Raw genomic sequence first — 9,366 nt, forward strand, 5'->3', positions numbered from 1 at the left:
TTAGATCAAAAATGATTAAAGTGGAGAACTTTGAGTCATACTTTAAGAAGCAGCAAGCTGACTCCAATTGTGGTTTTGCTGAAGAGTATGAGGTATGTCCCCTCAGTGGAGAGAGAGCTTCATGACAAATATTTCTGGAAAGACAAATCGTCTTTCCTGTGGAGCATCACAAGGCTTACTGAAGGAGAAGAGAAGGGTCCTTTTTTATAGAGATGATTAAGCTGTGTGTGTAGCCGTCCCTTCCATTATGCAGCTCCAAATTTAGTTGAAGTGCATGATAAATATTTCCTGCCCTGAATTATTATCTCTGACTGTGGGCTTGTAGCTCTGCTTGGTAGAGCTCTCACCATAGAAATCTTTGCCCTAGTCATATTCAGAGTTAGTCTAGGGGGCACTGTGTAATTTTTCCGCTCTTCAGTTTTCTCATCTTGGGTTGTTTTGGGGGTTTTTATGCATATCAAAGCAGGTCTATTGCTAATCTTACTGATTTCTGTAGTGTGTGGGTGAGATTTGCAAACCACACCTGTGAATAGCTCAGTCAGAGAAACAGCAATTGTGATTTGCTTTCTGACCGTAAGAGTTTTTCTATGAAATGTATTAAAGCTCAATTGTTGAAAGGAACAAAGGACAGGAAGGAAGTGTCAGGGAGGATTCTGTCTGCTGTTAAAAGAATCTCATTCTATTTCTCACCACCTCAAAGCTATTAATTGACGTTCTTCTTCAAGTTCTGTCTCTCTGTACTTCACAGGCTGGTGCTCCACCTTGCCTTCCTCTCAGGTTTTGCTTCCTTCAGTTGGTTCATGATGTGTTTGCTCCTCTCTCCCTGTAATGTCTGCAGAGCTTATGCAGTAGTTCCCTGCCTTGGGGACAGAAGGAGCTGGCATTGATATCAGTGTCTGTTTCCACAAAACTGCTTTCAGGCTTTTAAAGTCCACGTGTGGGTTTTAAACATGCTACTATTCCTAAATTCCGTATTAATCCCTTCTCTATCAGATTTGCCACTGTCACCTTCCCATTCTGTAATAAGATTATTTTTATTGACGTTTACCCTAGTTTAATGTGCCTGCTTTTACAGCACACAAGTGTTTGGACTGTTTTTCTGTTTGCCACATTTCTGTATGATTGCTAAACCAGGACCAGGTGCTCATGAATCCTCCTTTTATTGTAGGAACTCAAGTCTGCTGGTGCTCACCAGCCCAAATTTGCTGCTGAACTTCCTGAGAACAGGGGGAAAAATAGATACAACAACGTCTTACCATGTGAGTTATTCTCTTTGAGTTTGCATTTTCTACTGGTTGAACTTTTAAGTGAAAACCATTGGGTTTGGCTAATCTGGTTTTAATAGTACCCAGAGGTTTCAAATATCATTTTCCAAATGAATGAACTTGGGCTGCTGCTTTCCCAAAGTCACTGTGTAAGCAACCCTGAATAAGCCTTCCCTCAAGGATATTTTTTCAGAAATCTTCTTTAAAGGACTTTCCCTTAACTTTAATTTTCCATTCATGAGAAATATGCAATCCAGGTTGAAAACACAAGAGGATAACAGTTGGCCATAGACAAATAAATGTGCAGAGATATGAGAAATATAAAGACCCTGCTGGCCAGATTTGCAGATGAAGTAAGAGTAAGCCCTGTAAAGCTGCCTGTGGGCATCCCAATGTAGCAGAGAGTTAGAAGTAATTGAAAAGTGAACAGTGGCAGGTACTGAAGGATGCTTTGGAGGAGAGACATCAGCCACCATGGCAGCAGGAGACAAATCACTTTTTTTAATCCACCAATTAAAACTGTAGTAAATTGTGTTGGATTAAAAATATATAAATTAGCAATATCAAAACACATTTAAAACCGGAATAATCTGTGTTTTTAGAGTGTTCATCCTGGTCACTCATTTTTCTGAAGGCTACTGCTATTTATGATAACTAAGCTTATATTCTTATTCTTAAAATGCACATTGAATATGTTTTATTTAGAAACCATGCATTAGATAAACAATATTTTGCTGAAAGGTTCCAGTTCAAAAATTCATAATTGTCTTTTCCTTTTTTCTTTATGCAGATGATGTTTCCCGTGTTAAACTTTCAAATCAAAGCTCTGGAACTGGTGATTATATTAATGCAAACTATATGCCTGTAAGTTGTTTCATTAGCTGAAATGAAATATAATGTGTATTTTTCTGATGTAGGCATGAGGGCTCATCATGATGTTTAAAATCAGCTTTTATTTCTCACTGATGTGTGTGTGTGTGTGTATATATATATATATATATATATATATATACACATTTATTTTGTTGTTTTTTTTTCTTCTTAGGGCTATAACTCAAGGAAGGCATTTATTGCTGCGCAGGGTCCATTACCCAATACTATAGAAGACTTCTGGCAAATGATTTGGGAAAAGAATATCTACTCTATTATTATGTTGACAAAATGTGTGGAACAAGCCCGGGTATGTTACTATCAATACTGAATCGTCCCTTGAAGGCAGCTGCATGTGTTCTAATTTTGTTGTTATTGTAGTGGTTTGGAGACTGCCCCCTGTCTTATAACAACTATCCTCTTGGTGGAAGACTTTTCTAAATTAAAAAAACACTTATTTTTTTTTTTTTCATCTGCTGACTGCCAGAATAGATTGTCTCAGTAGGGTTGTGGGATCACTGTTGTTAAGGATGGGTTCTTCTCTCTAAACAATGATTTTGATAGATCTTTTCTTGCCCTGCAATAGCCTTTGAGAATGGTAACATGCTTTCTAGCCCTGCTTCAGGTGGTGTGTTATTTAAAAGTTAGTTGTTTCATTTCTGTGTGTGGTGTATCTAACACTGTAACTTTCTTGTTAGACAAAATGTGAGCAGTACTGGCCCGATAAACAGTCCAAGAGCTATGGTGACATTCTTGTGACAATGGTTTCAGAAGTTGTCCTTCCAGAATGGACAATAAGAGATTTCACCGTAGAAAAGGTGAGGACTGCCTTGATTGTTGGTTGTTAGTGTGTAAATAACCTTGTGCTTGTGCAGATACCTGTAATATCGTCTGGACCGAACAATTAGCCCCATCAGCAAATACAGTGTAGTAGATATGAGCTTGGAGTAAAGCAAAAGGAAATAATTCCAAAGTATTCTCTACCACAGCAGAAGAAAGAAGGAAACTGGAATATCATTGGTCACATGACTGCACAGTTGTACCAGGCATCTTTGATGAAGCTGAGCTTGGCCCGGTACATGTGTCAAGAAGCCCAACTGTAACTCCCCTGAAGCCAGTTTTCATTGTCTTTTTTGTTAGTTTTTTTAATGTCTACTCTTCCTGCAGTCCAACACCCCCGAGAGCCACATGGTGCGCCAGTTCCATTTCACCTCCTGGCCAGATCATGGAGTGCCAGAGACAACAGACCTCCTCATCAACTTCAGGCATCTTGTTCATGAGTACAACAGCCAGAATCCAGTAGACTCTCCTACTCTGGTGCACTGCAGGTAGGAAGAGGTGTTTCTGTTATACTTTTGTCTTGTGGTTATCTTACAGTCAATTCTATTTCAGTGGGATTAAAACCAAAGTGAGTCTCTCTGTGTAAGAACATAGGCTATTTACCTTGCCAAACTAAAACCTTTCCCAGGTGCTTCAGAAACTGGCAGTGCTGTGTAGGTAGCAAAGGAAGGGATACAAAATGTCATAAGGACAGAGCATATCTCCTAGCCTGGAAAAGTGAGCTGAAAAAGATGTCCTTTCAAGAGCTTCAATATATAATCCTGTGCATGTGCAAGGCTGAGAAGCCCCTCTTGGTGGTGGTAAGAGCCGCCCCTGTGTGCTGCTGAGATTTTTATTACCTGTGTGTCACGATCCACTAATCTAGGTGGGGATCATGATGGTTCATTTGATCTCGGGGTACCAAAGATACAGCAGGGGGACAACAGTATACGTCAGTATAGTCACAGCAGAGCACTTCTATTTTGTGCTAAAAAATAGTTATTTGATAGAAGGGAGAGTTAAAGGAAACAAAGTAAATAGAGAGAGAGAGAGAGAGAAAGAAGGGGTGGGAAATAGCTACCAACAGATGGGATGACGTCCTCATGGTCTTTGGCCAGTGGACATATTTTCCTTCCTTGGGGAGATCTCAAAAGATTTCTCCAAAGAGTCAGCTTTTCATAGTCTTTTCCCAAAGCGAGTGGTGTCTGGCCAAGGGGTAGGGAGATTTATGGACCATTGTGTGCTCAGAGAAGCAGGTGCTAACATGTCTGGGCTGATGTCTGCTCGAGAGTGATGTACTGTGATGGCACAGCAGAGTACAGTACCTGCAAATGGTCACTTGGCAAGCATCCACCTCGGCCAGGCCAGGACTCCTGTCCAAAGCTGACCAGGCCAGGACTCCTGTCCAAAGCTGACCAGGCCAGAATTCCTGTCCAAAGCTGACCAGGCCAGGACTCCTGTCTGAAGCAAGTGGGGTCCACCGGGGTCTTCTTGCGATGGTCGTGAGGCAAATAAGGGAAACTTGAGACCATCTCTTACATGGTGCCACTGAAATAGTAGGAGGCATCATCCAGGCTTCCCTGGCTCTTCATCAGGCTGGCAGTGATCAGGTGGTTGAGAGGAGGCACAAACAGCCTGTCCATATCGTTGCAGTGCTGGCGTCGGGAGGACGGGGACGTTCATCGCCATCGACCGCCTGATCCAGCAGATGGAGATGGAGAACAGCGTGGATGTGTACGGAGTGGTGTACGACCTCCGCATGCACCGACCCCTCATGGTGCAGACTGAGGTGAGGCTCTCCCTGTCCAGCAGCACGTTCCTCAGATGTGTGTAATCATCCAGATGTAGCTCTGAATGATAGGACAATAAGATACTAAGGAGTTACAATTGCTCTTCTTTTAAAGTCCCTCCTTTCTCCCTCATCTCTTCCCCACAAAAGTAATTGCAGCCAGGGACCGTAGTATATCCAAGCAAGGTCTTTACAGAGTACTTTGTAGGACTGGCATTTGCAGCTGGAAGGAATCAAATCCTCTAGGAGACTTTTTTGCAGACTAGTTTTACCCACGAGGGTTTTATCCTTTAGCTGGGACCCAGAATTATCTGGAGTCAAGTGGTCTCGGTGTGCATCTTTTGTGTTCTGAAGGAATACAAGTATTCCTACGGAAATTACCACTTTGATCCAGAAAGGTGTATGGACTAAGCTGATTTGAAAAAGGCTGTAAAATCTCCCTCATGAAAGTATTTTAGGATAGCATTAGGCATGACAGATCCTATTTCTAGACAGCAAAACTTGATCCCAGTTTTCTTTTTAATGGGGGAGCTTGATCAGATTGCATCATGAGGTCCTTTCCAGCTCTATTTTCTATAAACTATACATATAAGTTCTAAAATATGCACTGTGATAACAGTGCAGTGCCCAAGCCTGTGTTCAGAAGCAGAATTACTTCCAAAATCAGTGGGGTTTTTTTTAATTTATTTCCTTCTCTTTCTCCCATCAGGACCAGTATGTCTTCCTGAACCAGTGTGTCATGGATATCATTAAATCCCAGAGAGAGAGGCAAACTGACCTTATCTACCAAAACATGACAGCAATGGCAATCTATGAAAATGTCACACCTGGGCCAGCCTTTGGGAAGGCCAATGGCTACCACGCATAGTCCAGAAGGAATCCAGTGCCTCCAGGAGGTGTTACCTGCCCATAGGAAAGGGAGGCGTCTGACCTGTGTTTTCTGGGATTATGTGCAGTGTCTCATGTCTGGCTTCTCCAGTTCTGTCTGCATTCAGAGGAGTGATCTGCAGGAGTAAAAACACAATGCTGGCAGGAGCGCAGGCTGATGTTAAAAAAGCCTGAACAACAAAATGCAAGCAAAACTTTTTAAAGTTAACAGAGGGATCTTGTTTTTTCTTTGGAATTTAACAGTACTGATAGGTGAAATAGCATTTGCAGTTTGAACAGTGAACTAGAGTTTAAATATTAAAATAATAACACAAGCTTTTTATTACAATTTTATATTATTTCATTTACAGACACCAGGCTGGTGAGTTGTTTTAATATATTTAATTATAAGTTTCAGGAACATATTTTATCTACTGTGTCTGGTTACTTAGTTAATAGATATTTGCCTCTGTGATCTATTTTTTTCTGTTCCTTTTTATTTAAAAAGGAGTACAAATGCCTCCTTCAAATGGACATTTATACTTGGAAATTGTGCCTTTTCTAGTCGCTACTCTAGGAAAAAAACAGCAGAGATTCTATTTTTGTACTGAAACTCTTAATGAGAACACAGATTTTTAAATAAGGCTTATGTCAAACTTAACTGTAGTTGCACTGTTGGCAGGACTCTCCAGAAGTTTGGAGGTGAGCTTTGTTTTTGCATTTCACCACAGATATACCCTGCCTTAATGTTTCGGTGCCTCTGCCGGAGGAAAAGGAGTGTGGTCTGTCACTCCGAGCTTTAACTGTAGTTAAAAACAGAGCAAGTGAATCTGTGAATGTGTGTGTGGGGGTGTGGATGAAGGACAGAATAGCTCCTCCCTGTTCCTGTTTTTATACAGTTTATAATGATTTATTTAAAGGTGCAATATATGATTTACTGAATAATTCTCACTCTATTAATAGAGTTTTTCTCAGGTTGGTGTCTTTTTATCATTGTTGTTGTTTTTTCTTCAAATATATAAATCTGTGAAAATGCTGAAACTAAGGTTCCAAGTGTTCAAGCACTCCCAAATGGATCAACTGGCTTTACTGTTTCTACCAAAAGACATTGCACAAAATTCTGCTGTAAAGACAAATTTCTTGGTTGTTTTAGCCATTCAAAACTGAGACACATCTTACCTGCCTGCATCTCACTGATCCAGTGTAATTATTTTGTAATTATTTGCAATATACTGCTGCTTTTGTTTTGGCTGGTCCTTTTAGAAACTGAAGGAACAAGCAGAAATCCCCCATTTGCTGATTTCACAAGTAAAGGATCAGATTGGATTTATTTTGTTGGTACATAACTGTTAGACTTAGGAAGGGATTACCAATGAAGGACTTGGGTATCTTGGGGTGGGGGGAGGGTGTTTTTTGGTCTTTGGATCATTGCACTGGTTGCATTGTAGATTAATATGAAGTTTATGAATAATGCTATAGAATAGCTATAAAGCAGGGAAAAAATCTTATGAAGGTTTGATAACCAGAGTCCCTGGAATTCTGCTGCTTTTTTGTTGTTGTCGTTGTTTTGGGGGTTTTTCTTTGTTTTAGTAGAGTTGTCAGGAAAAGCTACAGATGCTAGGAGTATTTGTGGCTTTACAGTGCAACCTGGCAACTTCACAGGGTCCGATGTCAGCTGAAGGAGAACATAGGAATTCCTGGTGCACAACTGTAACTTCACAAATATCCTGAGGAATTTTTTACAGCCTGGTGTGAAACTGTGGTGTGCTGTGTGAGCAAAACTGGAGGACAAACCACAGTGCACCTTTAGTTGTTAGGTTTTGGGGTTTGGTTTTGTTGTTTGTTTTTCTGTTTTTCTGTTTTGTTTTTTGTAAGCAGCCACTTGTGGGTTCTTGAATATAATTTTGTTTCTCTTTCTCTGGAAATACTTCAAAAAGCCCTCATCGTCCTGCCCAGCTCCATCCAAACTGGCAGCCCACAAAGTGGATCTTTTGTCTTCTTCTTAAGCTGCTGTCAGATGACAAAGATAAACCACTTGCACCAAACAGAACCATTCCAAAAGAACTGGGAGGGAGGAAAGTCTGCCCTCTACAGTCATGTTATTTTCTTTAACTCTTACTCTTTTTATTACTGCACATCTGTGCAGAGCACAGAGCCAGTATTCGTTATTCCAGGTCTCCCAAGAACTTGCTGCCTTAGGGTGGCAGTTGCTCTTTTGCCCTTGGTTTGTATAGCATAGAGGAGAGGGAGATGAGTCCTCCATGCTGGATGATGTTGTTTCTATTCTGTTGCAGCAGAACATCAGAAAGCGAGCTAGGACAATGTGTTTCTGCCTAACCACTACCCAGATCCTCTTACAGAAAACAAATGGATCTGTCCCATTATTTTGGTGTTGGAAGCAGGCATCAAATTCTCATATGTGCCATCATCTAATGAGAATCCATTTTAAAGAACTGTTTGCAGGTGTTTTTCCAAAACTGACTGGTTTTGAAACTGTGAGAAGAGACTGAAGGTTGAATTAAATGACTTCTTGATTCTGTGTATGGATGGAAAAAGTTGGTAAGGCTTAAACTGTTGTAAAAATAAAGTTGGGCATAGTGTTAGTGTGAAATAAGTAGGACATTCCTTAAAGGATGTTTCTGCATGAAAAGGACTACAGGTAATGCTCCACTACCTTGTGGATCTGTCTTAGTCAACATGACTTGAATTCCTGCAAATGTTTTCTCTCTGCCCTCTGATGTTCTCTGTTATAATTGCTGAGATCTGTCCCTTTGGTCAGTGTTTTCTCTCACTGTTGCTTATTTAAAGCTGTCCACTGTGTGACAAATGCATCTCTTGCATTTCTGTTTTACACTGTCTTCTCATTTGGGGACTGCTTAAGAAGGGAAAAGTTGGTGTGTTTCAAATAGGTGACTGTTGAATATCTTGAAATGATGTACAAATTTTATTGTTTTCATATTTGTTGTACAGGAAATTTCAGTACATGTCTGTAATATTTTTAATGGTTTGATTTGTTCTTAAAAATACAAAAATAACAATTAAAAAGCATCATCCTAGAGCACTTTTGGTCTTATTTTTCCTTTACTGGGATTTTGTTTTGAATAAAATTTATTTGCTAAAATGCCCATTTCATTTAGAAGGGCTTTATCAATGGAAGGTGGGCTCCCATCCTCTGGGGTGGCACTTGAGTCAGTTGTGTACTGCAGTCACTGGAGCTCCCTGGGATGGTGTTAATCTCTCATTCAGACTTCCCTGGGAGGCCCTGGGTCTGAATTTAAAGTGTCCTGGCAGTTGGTATCTTCTCTAAATGAAGAGCTTGGTACCAGATAAAGAAACAGGACCATCATCCAAGGTCCCTCAAAAATTTCCATTTGCTGAAATAACCTTGGGGGGTAGGACCAGTGTTTCTAAGACTTGATTGCTTCCAGAGAAACAAGAATGAGGACTTTTTCATCTCTTGAAGACGTCGTGTTGTCTGGAGGTGGTGATAGAAGTGGATGCAGAAATATCTCTGTAATGTTATAGCTGGCTGCTGGATTATGATCACCTGTCTGTAGATGCATAGAAAATTATCTCAGTGAAGTGCCTTTCTCCTGAAATTCTTAGTTTCTGTTCCTGACTGCCATCTGAATCACTCCTGAGGAGGATCACATGCCTGGAGGGTGATACTGGCACTCAGCAGCCCTCCAGTTCATCACAGGGTGCTTACACTAAACTAAAATCTTGTGATCCTCTATGGCAACTGCTGTGTTTTCT

At 40.6% G+C, this 9,366-nt stretch overlaps 1 protein-coding gene across 1 annotated transcript in view; it reads left to right on the plus strand.

Moving 5' to 3' along the window:
• PTPRJ (protein tyrosine phosphatase receptor type J) overlaps window positions 1-8,542 on the plus strand; it is a 72,785-nt gene extending 64,243 nt beyond the window's left edge. Inside the window, exons 18-25 of the mRNA XM_062495352.1 lie at window positions 5-92; window positions 1,169-1,259; window positions 2,056-2,129; window positions 2,311-2,445; window positions 2,834-2,953; window positions 3,303-3,463; window positions 4,608-4,743; window positions 5,453-8,542. Coding sequence (XP_062351336.1) covers window positions 5-92; window positions 1,169-1,259; window positions 2,056-2,129; window positions 2,311-2,445; window positions 2,834-2,953; window positions 3,303-3,463; window positions 4,608-4,743; window positions 5,453-5,611 — 964 coding nt within the window. The 3' untranslated portion in view covers window positions 5,612-8,542. The remainder of the gene's footprint in view (window positions 1-4; window positions 93-1,168; window positions 1,260-2,055; window positions 2,130-2,310; window positions 2,446-2,833; window positions 2,954-3,302; window positions 3,464-4,607; window positions 4,744-5,452) is intronic.
• Window positions 8,543-9,366: the final 824 nt, after the last annotated feature.

The sequence above is a fragment of the Cinclus cinclus genome, chromosome 6, assembly GCF_963662255.1.
Source record: "Cinclus cinclus chromosome 6, bCinCin1.1, whole genome shotgun sequence".
Classification (NCBI taxonomy): Eukaryota; Metazoa; Chordata; class Aves; order Passeriformes; family Cinclidae; genus Cinclus; species Cinclus cinclus.